Genomic DNA, 13645 nt, shown 5'->3' with positions numbered 1-13645 from the left:
CCAATGGAGGTAGTATCAGCGCCGAATCAACGTCTGTTTAAAAGGGAAGACGGGAATCTCAGCTCATTAATTAAAGAAATGACAGCACTGAGGGAAAACCACCTCCAGATTGAAGTTCTAACAAAACTGTCTCACTGAGGCCAGTTACGCTAACTTTAGGAGCAGTGCGGTAAATACAATATTCCTGGAATGCGAGTTTAACGAACTAGTTGTCCTCTACATTCTACATCAAATTAAGACATTGCAGTTTGTTTTATTTGGTATGTTACATACTTATTGGCCAAGTTATTACCGTAGTTAGTTGATATTAATAATATAATTATAATAATATTAGTTTATGGGCTAGGAATTCTGCCAGGGTACAAGGGACTATAGGCGGCCATCTTGCCTGCAGAATTTTCAAATCAAGTAGAATACCGTTTTGCCAGAAATCTGGGGGGGTAAGTGCCCCTTTAAAGTTTACATGCGCACGGCTGTGTGTGTGTGTTTCCCTTAAGTTTACATCAGTGCCTATGACATCATCAGTCTTATGACACAATGCCCCCTATGACATCATCAGTAGGACAACAATTTAAACAGAGAACAAACCAACATTGCCCACGTGCTCCCTTATATAATATAGATTTTTGTATGTGCATGGATTAGCCTACTAATTTGCACTGCCGTGCTGTGTTCACATGTTCTGTTTATGAAATACATCATCTTAGTCTCATGTGTTGAACAGAGTTGTGATTAAAGGGTTGGGCGGAAGATTTTCATATTTCAAAGTGCGCCCTGGCATTCTTAAGTTTGGGAATAGCTGGTTTAGTGTGTGTGTGTGTGTGTGTGTGTGTGTGTGTGTGTGTGTGTGTGTGTGTGTGTGTGTGTGTGTGCGCGTGCGCGTGCGGACCTTCTGAGCGAGGGCGGAGAACTTCAGGACGTTGAGCGTCTCGTCGAAATAGGAGGAGTTCTGGTTGATGTTGACCACCATGGAGACCCGGCCAGCACCAAAGAAGAACTGCAGGAAGTGAGTCAGCTTGGACTCCCTGAAGGGAACATGGTGCTGGAATCTGGAGAGAGAGAGAGAGAGAAAGAGAGAAAGGGGGGAGAGAGAGATTGTAAAAGTGAGAGTTTTCCCCCTGGGTTCGGTTTCATTTCACACAGAGAAAAATCTAAGCGAACCCAAATGCATCACTACAAACCACGTGAGAACCTGTGCTATTGTAACGTTACTTATTTTTAAATCTCACTACTAGAATAAGGCGGCCGGCGGTCACACGCGGCGCAAAAGGTGCTCTTTTTTTCACTTTAAGCACCTGCCCCCCCTTTATTATCATTTCATCAGTCGGACGTACTTGGCGTGCTGCTTGAGTCTCATTGCGTTGATGCACTTTCCGAGCGTCAGCAGGGAGTTGTTGATGTTTCCTGCTTCCTTCAGACGCTCGCCTCGGTTCTGAGTCCGCGAACAACGTTCTGATCCAGCCAGGTCACACAGGGCCAGCCTGAGACACACACACACAGACACACACGCACACACACACACACACACACACACACACACACACACACACACACAGACGCACACACACACACACACACACACACACACACACACACACACACAGACGCACACAGACGCACACACAACATTAGAATAGGGCTGTTCAATGTCTGAGAGTGTGGGTCTCCCCTCAGACAAAGCTTGGAAACAGGTGCGTGGTGGGCGGGGTCTGAGCTGCAGGTGTGTGGTGGGCGGGGTCTGAGCTGCAGGTGTGTGGTGGGCGGGGTCTGAGCTGCAGGTGTGTGGTGGGCGGGGTCTGAGCTGCAGGTGCGTGGTGGGCGGGGTCTGAGCTACAGGTGCGTGGTGGGCGGGGTCTGAGCTACAGGTGTGTGGTGGGCGGGGTCTGAGCTGCAGGTGCGTGGTGGGCGGGGTCTGAGCTGCAGGTGTGTGGTGGGCGGGGTCTGAGCTGCAGGTGCGTGGTGGGCGGGGTCTGAGCTGCAGGTGTGTGGTGGGCGGGGTCTGAGCTGCAGGTGCGTGGTGGGCGGGGTCTGAGCTGCAGGTGCGTGGTGGGCGGGGTCTGAGCTGCATGTCTTACTCGCTGATGCCGAGGACCTTGGGGACGGGTCCGTCTTCCACTCTCAGGATCCTGATGGAAAAGATGCTGTGGCTGCAGAGACACAGAGACACCAGCACACGTCACACAGAGACACCACCACACAGAGACACCACCACACAGAGACACCACCACACATCACACAGAGACACCAGCACACATCACACAGAGACACCACCACACAGAGACACCACCACACAGAGACACCACCACACAGAGACACCAGCACACATCACACAGAGACACCAGCACACATCACAGAGACACCACCACACGTCACACAGAGACACCACCACACATCACACAGAGACACCACCACACAGAGACACCACCACACAGAGACACCAGCACACATCACACAGAGACACCAGCACACATCACAGAGACACCACCACACAGAGACACCACCACACGTCACACAGAGACACCACCACACGTCACAGAGACACCACCACACAGAGACACCACCACACGTCACACAGAGACACCACCACACGTCACACAGAGACACCACCACACAGAGACACCAGCACACATCACAGAGACACCACCACACGTCACACAGAGACACCACCACACATCACACAGAGACACCACCACACATCACACAGAGACACCACCACACATCACACAGAGACACCACCACACATCACACAGAGACACCAGCACACATCACAGAGACACCACCACACATCACACAGAGACACCACCACACAGAGACACCACCACACATCACACAGAGACACCACCACACATCACACAGAGACACCACCACACAGAGACACCACCACACATCACACAGAGACACCACCACACATCACACAGAGACACCACCACACAGAGACACCACCACACAGAGACACCACCACATGTCACACAGAGACACCACCACACATCACACAGAGACACCACCACATGTCACACAGAGACACCACCACACAGAGACACCACCACACAGAGACACCACCACACAGAGACACCACCACACAGAGACACCACCACATGTCACACAGAGACACCACCACACGTCACACAGAGACACCACCACACAGAGACACCACCACACGTCACACAGAGACACCACCACACGTCACACAGAGACACCACCACACATCACACAGAGACACCACCACACGTCACACAGAGACACCACCACACGTCACACAGAGACACCACCACACAGAGACACCACCACACGTCACACAGAGACACCACCACACGTCACACAGAGACACCACCACACATCACACAGAGACACCACCACACGTCACACAGAGACACCACCACACAGAGACACCACCACACAGAGACACCACCACACGTCACACAGAGACACCACCACATGTCACACAGAGACACCACCACACAGAGACACCACCACACAGAGACACCACCACACAGAGACACCACCACATGTCACACAGAGACACCACCACACGTCACACAGAGACACCACCACACAGAGACACCACCACATGTCACACAGAGACACCAGCACACATCACACAGAGACACCACCACACATCACACAGAGACACCACCACACAGAGACACCACCACACAGAGACACCACCACACAGAGACACCACCACACATCACACAGAGACACCACCACACGTCACACAGAGACACCACCACACGTCACACAGAGACACCACCACACATCACACAGAGACACCACCACAGAGACACCACCACACAGAGACACCACCACACAGAGACACCACCACACAGAGACACCACCACACATCACACAGAGACACCACCACACGTCACACAGAGACACCACCACACGTCACACAGAGACACCACCACACGTCACACAGAGACACCACCACACGTCACACAGAGACACCACCACACGTCACACAGAGACACCACCACACAGAGACACCACCACACAGAGACACCACCACATGTCACACCTACACAAGGATTCCTTAGGATTGAACATGTGGAATCTGGCCACATCTCCAAACAAGGACAGACAGTCACAAACATCTGTGTTTGTTGTAGAATGTTTGATTGGTGTGTCATGGGCTTTATACAGAGGAAGTTCATCTATGAGTTAGTTTACCTCCTGCTGGACAGCTGGTTCAGTCTGGTGGAGCAGAAGCTCTGGTTCTTCCTGCCGATCTTCATCACCCTGTAGGCCTCCTCTGAGCTGCTGACTTGCACCCAGCGCAGGTCTGCAATACAACACACACTGAAATACAATACACACTGCAATACAATACACACTGCAATACAACACACACACTGGTAAACACACAGGTAAAACCTGTTTAAAATGAGGTTCAAATATTCCTTCTAAACGAACACCTACTTTTGTGCATTCTGTCCATATCAAACAATATCCAACAACTGTTGTATAATGTTCACTCACACTCACACACACACACACACACACACACACAGCGTTACCTTTGATGAAGGAGTTGCCCTTGACGTCCTGTGACAGCCTGAGCACCGTCCTCCTGTGGTTTCCACTGGGAACCTGCACGCATGCATCATTAAACAACCCTTATACATGTTAACTAATACTTACTTCCTCTAAGTCTACGCCCCTTCCTGTGACCAGTTTTGGTCAATTATTTTTCTAATGATAAAAATGGTGAAATTTATTCTTTTTTTTTCAAACATTATACCTTCAGATGAAGCTATACATACCAAAAATATTTATTCATTTTCAGAATTGTAACCCTTTATAAGCCAGTTTGTCTTGACTATAAACAGTTTCACTTGCTGCTTTTTCAGATTTCCACAATCTCTGCACAAAATATAATCCAAAGTGAATGTTTTTGGGTGGGATTATCACAGTGGGGTCTATGTAAAAGATTATTACCAGACAAAAAAACTTGCCCACACACACACACACGGGATGGGGCTTTGGGGGAGGGGGGACAAAAAAAACATGCCTATATCGAAGTCAGCTCAAGTTGTGTGTGTGCGTGTGTGTGTATGTATGTGTGTGTACTGGCCTGTTCCAGCAGGTCATGGATGTTGTCGTTGTAGATCTCACAGAAGGAGACCCAGATGGAGAAGCGGGTGGTGGAGTCCACGTCCAGAATGAAGCTATCATCTGACACACTGTCCACACTGCTGTCACTGCTGAGGGAGGAGCCTGCACACACACACACACAGATGTCACTGCTGAGGGAGGAGCCTGCACACACGCACACACACACACACTGCTGTCACTGCTGAGGGAGGAGCCTGCACACACACACACACACTGCTGTCACTGCTGAGGGAGGAGCCTGCACACACACACACACAGACACACTGCTGTCACTGCTGAGGGAGGAGCCTGCACACACACACACCCACTGCTGTCACTGCTGAGGGAGGAGCCTGCACACACACACACACACACACTGCTGTCACTGCTGAGGGAGGAGCCTGCACACACACACACACTGCTGTCACTGCTGAGGGAGGAGCCTGCACACACACACTGCTGTCACTGCTGAGGGAGGAGCCTGCACACACACACGTTGGGAATTAGATGTGTTATGTGGTGTTTTTTCTCTGATGCTGAGGATGAATGAAATCACCAAGTCACCAACCTTCTAGCAATGTTGATCTGCAGGTAGAGAGACCTCTACTGTCACTCTGGGGAGAGAGAGGGAGAGAGAGAGGGAGGGAGTGTGTGTTTATACACCAATAAATATGGCATACCTGCTTAACGTTAGTTAGTCGCTTCTTTTGATTCCTATATAATGCTAGTTTAACCCTTGTGCCGTGTTTTAATATACTTAGGTTAACATTGCTTCCCACGAAGGAGGAAAAAATCGCTTTGGAAAAATTTCAATCAATAAACAAATGCTTAACCGGTCAGAGACGTTCTTGGCGGTTAACCGTTGACATCCCTAACCGGGAGGTTATTGTAAACAAACATTGTGATTCGGTCTAAACGGCTTCCCAACTGCAGACATTGTAGGGACGCCTGCCCAAGCCGGAGGTAACATGGGGGCTCGAACCTGCGACCCTTGTGTTGTAGAAAGGGAATGTACCGCTGCACTACCTGTCCTGATGCCCCAGGAGACAGGTCTCTTTCTCCTCTCCTCTCCTCTCCTCTCACCTCCTTGAGGAGCCGGAGCAGCTTGCTCTTGCTGCTGATCTCCTCTCTCTGCTGCTCTGGGGTCAGTCTGCTGTAGTCTCTGCAGCGCATGGGCTTCAGGGCCACGTCCCCGCACACACGGCCCTCCACACTGTTAAAGATCACAGACAGAGACCTGGGCAACAGACCTGAGTCGTGCTCCGGACCTGAGAGAGAGAGAGACACAAACCCATCGTGTGATTCATCATGAGCTGCCAACTCCGTCACAACACCTCCGTCACACACACCTCCATCACATACACCTCCGTCACATACACCTCCGTCACACACACCTCCGTCACATACACCTCCGTCACACACACCTCCGTCACATACACCTCCGTCACATACACCTCCGTCACACACACCTCCGTCACACACACCTCCGTCACATACACCTCCGTCACATACACCTCCGTCACACACACCTCCGTCACATACACCTCCGTCACATACACCTCCGTCACACACACCTCCGTCACATACACCTCCGTCACACACACCTCCGTCACATACACCTCCGTCACAACACCTCCGTCACACACACCTCCATCACATACACCTCCGTCACATACACCTCCGTCACACACACCTCCGTCACATACACCTCCGTCACACACACCTCCGTCACACACACCTCCGTCACATACACCTCCGTCACATACACCTCCGTCACACACACCTCCGTCACACACACCTCCGTCACACACACCTCCGTCACACACACCTCCGTCACATACACCTCCGTCACACACACCTCCGTCACACACACCTCCGTCACATACACCTCCGTCACAACACCTCCGTCACAACACCTCCGTCACATACACCTCCGTCACATACACCTCCGTCACATACACCTCCGTCACATACACCGCCGTCACACACACCTCCGTCACATACACCTCCGTCACAACACCTCCGTCACACAAACCTCCATCACATACACCTCCGTCACATACACCTCCGTCACATACACCTCCGTCACAACACCTCCGTCACATACACCTCCGTCACATACACCTCCGTCACAACACCTCCGTCACACACACCTCCATCACATACACCTCCGTCACATACACCTCCGTCACACACACCTCCGTCACATACACCTCCGTCACACACACCTCCGTCACACACACCTCCGTCACATACACCTCCGTCACATACACCTCCGTCACACACACCTCCGTCACACACACCTCCGTCACACACACCTCCGTCACACACACCTCCGTCACATACACCTCCGTCACACACACCTCCGTCACACACACCTCCGTCACATACACCTCCGTCACAACACCTCCGTCACAACACCTCCGTCACATACACCTCCGTCACATACACCTCCGTCACATACACCTCCGTCACATACACCGCCGTCACACACACCTCCGTCACATACACCTCCGTCACAACACCTCCGTCACACAAACCTCCATCACATACACCTCCGTCACATACACCTCCGTCACATACACCTCCGTCACAACACCTCCGTCACATACACCTCCGTCACATACACCGCGCTCCCCTTCACCACCACAGACTGTGATGGGTTGGAGCTGCTGAGGTAGTGGGCGAATCACACGTGGCATTAAACCGAAGAAAACTTCTGGTGATTGGCAGAAAGCAGAACCACAGATATTCTTTGTTTTTTGGCCAGCCCCGGCTGGGTCACCTGGGCGAGGGTGTATGATGTTGCGAGACCCGAAACATCCTATGACCCAGGGTACATCACTGAGGATACGTCCCAGTTATGCATCCATGCAATGTTTTTTTCTTTATTCTTTATTGGGAATTCCCGCATATTTTTAATTTATAAAAGGAGGAATAATCCCGTATTGGTTTGCACAAATCGATCTATGTTGGTGCGGAACGTTGCTTTTGATGCATTCAAACGACTGGCCGGACGCGTTAGACGAGCCGCGGATCAAATGTCACTTCTGTGACAACAAAATGATAGCACGCTCGCTCTGCCCTCTCTCGACACCTCTGCTGATTTCTCGGCAGTACGTTTCCAATTTACTCGTGTCAAAGGAATCAAAATAGCTTCAATTTCGATTCTTGCAAAAAATATATAAATTCAAGCACTTTCAATTACGTCTATTTTCAAAAACTTTCAAGGCCTTGGATTTTTCTCTCTCCATTTTATAAACTTTCAAGGATTTCAAGGAACCCTGATTTAATGGGAACCCTGTCAGAACTCAAATACATTTTTCACAGGTGGTCCTAATCCTCTTCGGACATTTGACATTTTGTGTGGTATGTAAAATAATGATAATAATAATAATAATAATAACACGAACAATAACAACAATAGGAATAATAACAACAAGCATAAATATAGCCGCAAGCAGCAATAGCAGGGGTTCAAGCCTTGCCCAAATGGATTTGACCTTTGGCCAAAAGTGTCAGTGGTTGTGAGGAAACGGACCCAATGTATACCTTTAAAAAGATCTGCTGAGTTATGGCTGTTATTGTGTTAGGCCACGTTCACTTTGGGCCTCCGCCACGCCCCCTTTTGGTCAAATTGCATAATAGCCTGTCAGAAATGCCAGTTCACATTAGGCATGGCATTTCCAACCTATGTGCAAAGTTTGGCTGCTGTGGGCCTTATGGTTTCCGACGTGCATATTACCGTTTTACGGAATAATAATATTAAACGTAGCAATTACGGGTTTCCAGCCCCTTCCAACCCCTAATAACAACAACAACAACTAGGTTAGAAGCAGACAGACAGGTTCTCACCCAGGAAGGTGAAGGTCTTGCCGGCGTTGGTGACTCCGTATGTAAACAGCAGGCAGTTTGCTCCTTCCAGAACGTTGCGGACCAAACCACGCACCGAGCCCTCAAACACCTTCCTCTGACTGGAGTCTGGACCGAACACCTGCCACAGTTCAATAATACATGACTTTGAGCATCAATGACTATCAACGAGTTCTTCTATCAAATGTCTCAAATAAAGACAGATGTTGAAAGTGATTGTTCAGGTCTCTTCCTGTGAGCAGTCATTCAGTCACTGAACAGAGATGAAAGAGAAAGACTGCAGGCGGGACATGCTGGGTATTTGACGTATAAATGACTGAAACAATCAAACCAAAACTAGAATCAATTCATTTTCTGAAGATAGACTCAACGTCTCGGGCAGCAATAGCAAGTATCCAGAAAGGATCACATTACCTGGATGGCTGAAAAAGTATCTACACTCTTTTAAATAGTTCCATTTGTCAAACAAATAACTTAACTTACATAACTTACAAATATAAACAGACAGTGCTATACTGTTCTGTTTGTTGCTTTTGTCTGCAAGGTGAAGAATACAAATTAGGCTCTTTTTTTATGAGAAGTCTGTCTTTCTGCCCCTCTGAATCTGTCTGTGCTACCAGTTTCACCTGTATCTTTACATCGTTTCATTATAATCCAGCCAGGCATTTATTCATTCCCATTTATTAGACACTATTTCTGATGGTAAAATTAGCGTAAAAAGCAAAACATAGAATTCAGACCAATTGAAACAGAAAAAATAATAATTTGTGAAAAAATAAAATGGAATTTGGAAAGAAATAGAATGGATTTCATATGGCTCTACAAAATTGATGTGAAAAAGACATTTGCCAACAATACTTGTTTGCATCCCTGAGACAGACAGACAGACAGACAGTTACCTGGGTGAAGGTGAACTTCTGTGCGGTTTGTGGGAGGGGCTTGTCGCTCTGTCGGTTTGATTGACAGCTCCTGGGAGCCTTCAGGACTACAGTGTCTGATCCCTCCATGGTCACACAGTCCTGCAGAGACACGCACACTGTCATTGTGTGTGTGTTTACAGTAGGATAATCTGCATTTTCCATGTGAGCAGTGTTACGATGCAGCCTATCAGAGCTTATGCCAGGCTGGTGCAGCCTATCAGAGTTTACGCCAGGCTGGTGCAGCCTATCAGAGCTTACGCCAAGCTGGTGCAGCCTAGTGTCCTCTAGAGAGAGAGTGGCGTGAGCGGAGGACCAAAATGCGAGACTCATTAGCCAATGAACAGCCAGGAATGGGTCTCGCGCTACTTTTGCATGCTAAAATAAAGCTGATAATGTACAATTTGATTCAAGGGGGAAAAAACCCTTTCAGAGTACAACACAAACTGTCTATTTTGCTGCAACTCGACAGTGCTGCTTAATCCAGGACCTTACTTCCTGGAACTCTTGAGAGTAAAAAACTGGTCCATTGGAGTGAATGGAGATGTCGGAACTCTTCTATCTACATGACTCTGGTGCAGCCTATCAGAGCTTACGCCAGGCTGGTGCAGCCTATCAGAGCTTACGCCAGGCGTCAGTTAATGAGCTTGAGTTGGGCAATCTTTTCTCTTTTCATATCATCCAATCGTGGCTACTCAAGATCGCCGATAGCCGATCTAATCGCCAGGGGTCATAATCTATTTATTAGCCATAATTTGAACGTTTCATTTTTTATGATAATAAGACAGCCTATTCTATCTAATGGCAATTAAAAATTTCAAAAATAATTGATCATAATATTATTGAATACAGCCTACAGAAGAACACATCTACTTTTTCATTTTTATTTTGGATTATTTAACATGGGCTATGTCGCCACATCTGTAAGGTAACAATGTGTAACTAACGCTATACTGGGCGTTTCTTTTATGACTGAGGCCGTGTTTACACGGCAACGCTCACTGCATAAAACGGCAAACTTTTTTAGCGTCCGTGCCTTCGTTTTACACGGGAAAGGCGAAAACAGGTCCCAGAGTGGAGTTCTTCGATAACGCCGCCCTTACTCGCAAGGCGAGCTGTTTACTTGGTTCTTCTAACGTAACTAACGTTAACTGATAAGATCCAGACCGCCGATGACTAAAATCTTTCATCCAGTCAAAAGATATAATTAAAAATGACCAATATCTAAAAAATGATAGTGATGTGTCTTGAAAAAGTAAGAAAATAGTCCAGAATTCACCGGACATCCCAAGTAACAGCTGGCGCTCTGTGATGACATCATCGACAAAAAGCGAGTCGCTCAAACGCTCCGGGTCATTGATATAATATAATAAACTTATGGATTTTGAGCACTTTTGAAAACATTTGGGATCATGTAAGTGCATAACTAAAGAAAATATAACACAGGTCTACTCACTTTTAGACATTGTAATGCTATAATAATATAATAATAATACTAAAGGTTACATATTGCATCTTTAATTAATTTCTCTGTGCCGTGTGCAGCGTTGGCTTTGATACATGCTGCCTTGCATGCTGAGTCTCAGAAATGGCCCCCAAATTCCCCAGAGCCCGCAGTGCAGGGTGTTGTTTGAGACGAGGAGTGAGGAAAAACTAAAGAGTCGCCGCCTGAAAAAGAAAAAGAAAACGTGGCAGTGCTCAACACGACGTAACCTATTATTCATTTCTCAGATGAAGGCTACAGATAATTAGCGTTAACAATAACGTATTCTTACCTTTTCTTCCCGTTTAAAGTTATGCAAATATTCTCAGCTGTGCTTGTTAAGTTTAGCTCGGCACTGTAGTTTGCTTTTAAGAACATTATCGTTGTCATCGACGTCAGACCCGCTTGGTTTCAGAAAGAATGTAAGGTTTGATTCATGATTCTGCCACAATCTCCACCTGTTGAGAGCCGCTGACCCAGGCACACGGACTGCGCGTATAACCTATAACCTACACATACAAATAATCCTTTATGCTATTTAATGGGAGGAGCTGCGTGGAAATGTAATTTGAGACAAGTTTAATACAATTCAAATTGTGCTGAGGAGAGGAGATTATTTTCACCGGACTTGGTGACCGGCAGATTTGAATTTGTCAGACTTTGATTGATTATAATGGTCAAACTCAGGGGTGTGTGTGTGTTACCTGTGGCTCTCCACTGTCGCGCTCGCTCGCCGTAAATGGTCGGATCCTCAGGTAGACCTGCAGGTTCTCTGTCTGCACCTGAATGCTCTCCTGATGAGAAAACGACAACAGTATTATTTCCTCCAAATCACTATTTTTCTAAATCGGGATTGTGTCACAAAATCGATGAGAAAAACAACACCATTTGCCATTATTATCATGTACCATCGTAAGCTTCCAACTGCAGTCTCACTTAGCACAAGACTGCTGATAGACAGACAGACCGACCTGTGTTGGGAGAGCCGAGAAGTCACAGAACAGATCTCTCCTGATGTCATCCACAGTCACCGGCCCAACTCTCTCCGCTTTCCCCCCGGCTAGACAAGACTCCATCATCTACACACACACGCACGCACACACACACACACACACACACACGCACACACACACACACACACACACACGCACACGCACACACACACAATGGGCATGTAATGTTATCCCCGTGTTCGTGTGGGTTTCCTTTCCTCCGACCACCAAAAGACATGTATGTTAAAGGTTAAGAAGACTCATGTCAGTGCCCCTGACCAAGGCAATGGCAAAATAACTGGAGTTGGTCACCGGGCGCTGCACTGTGGCTGCCCACTGCTCCTAGATGGGTCAAATGCAGAGGATGAATTTCCCCATGGGGATAAATAAAAGATAACTTAACTAACCCCTCTGCAAGATTGACATTTCAATCCGTTTGGGCTGGTTTAAGCCGATTGAGGAGTTTATATGGTGCATTTTTAATCGGTTTGAGCTTTTACACCTATTTCAAGCCGATTACTATGGTCCATGTAAACATGCCTACTGTTACAGTAACGCAAATCGACTGATTACGACGTCTGGTGTTCTGCCACAAAGTGAAAACAGCTAACTAACTGCAAACAAGTGATTAACGTTAGCTACTTATAGTGATCGCCATGGAGCGATTGCCACCCAAAAAGTGATTCTTTCTCCATTTTTGCTGTGGTTAACGTTCGGCAGTGGAGTAAACTAGTAAACTAGTCTCTCTGCACCATCGATCGATCGATCTATCTGTGTGTGTGTGTGTGTGTGTGTGTGTGTGTGTGTGTGTGTGTGTGTGTGTGTGTGTGTGTGTGTGTGTGTGTGTGTGTGTGTGTGTGTGTGTGTGTGTGTGTGTGTGTGTGTGTGTGTGTGTGTGTGTGTTAACGATAAGTTAGCTGTAAACAGGCTTATGACGTGCTTCGCCATTATGTTGTTCTTCATATTCACACACACAGAAAGCAACTGACGTTAACTAATAACACCACGCATTACCACTGAATTCAATGGTCTAACTAAACATGTGTTTGAGTCGACTGTAAACTGTTGGTTAGCATTAGTATTAGCCAAAATAAGCTAACAGCTAAAGCTCACTGTCCTGCTGCGCGCTGCCCCACCACTGAGCTATGCGCGCTGCAGACGCACGGATTTGTTTTAGCGTTTATATACAAAAAAATAAGCCACATAAAAATGATCTAACTAATTAAATCAGCTTAGGGACGCTTCGGACGTGTTTATTGACTCACTGTGTGTTTATTCAGCAGAGA

At 47.6% G+C, this 13645-nt stretch overlaps 1 protein-coding gene across 1 annotated transcript in view; it reads right to left on the bottom strand.

The window, feature by feature from the left end:
• LOC310775003 (kinesin-like protein KIF20B) overlaps positions 1-13645 on the bottom strand; it is a 37070-nt gene extending 23425 nt beyond the window's left edge. The window contains exons 1-13 of the mRNA XM_083635080.1: positions 13625-13645; positions 12339-12446; positions 12072-12161; positions 9867-9986; positions 8950-9088; positions 6178-6362; positions 5663-5708; positions 5075-5217; positions 4518-4590; positions 4171-4282; positions 2076-2147; positions 1335-1481; positions 890-1049 (exon numbers count right to left, since the gene is read on the bottom strand). Of these exons, the coding sequence (XP_083491206.1) occupies positions 890-1049; positions 1335-1481; positions 2076-2147; positions 4171-4282; positions 4518-4590; positions 5075-5217; positions 5663-5708; positions 6178-6362; positions 8950-9088; positions 9867-9986; positions 12072-12161; positions 12339-12446 (1395 nt within the window). The 5' untranslated portion in view covers positions 13625-13645. The remainder of the gene's footprint in view (positions 1-889; positions 1050-1334; positions 1482-2075; positions 2148-4170; positions 4283-4517; positions 4591-5074; positions 5218-5662; positions 5709-6177; positions 6363-8949; positions 9089-9866; positions 9987-12071; positions 12162-12338; positions 12447-13624) is intronic.

Source organism: Poromitra crassiceps (assembly GCF_964638095.1).
Source record: "Poromitra crassiceps genome assembly, chromosome: 4".
Classification (NCBI taxonomy): Eukaryota; Metazoa; Chordata; class Actinopteri; order Beryciformes; family Melamphaidae; genus Poromitra; species Poromitra crassiceps.
Note: the sequence above shows the minus strand (reverse complement) of the source record. Positions and strands in the feature narration are given on the sequence as shown.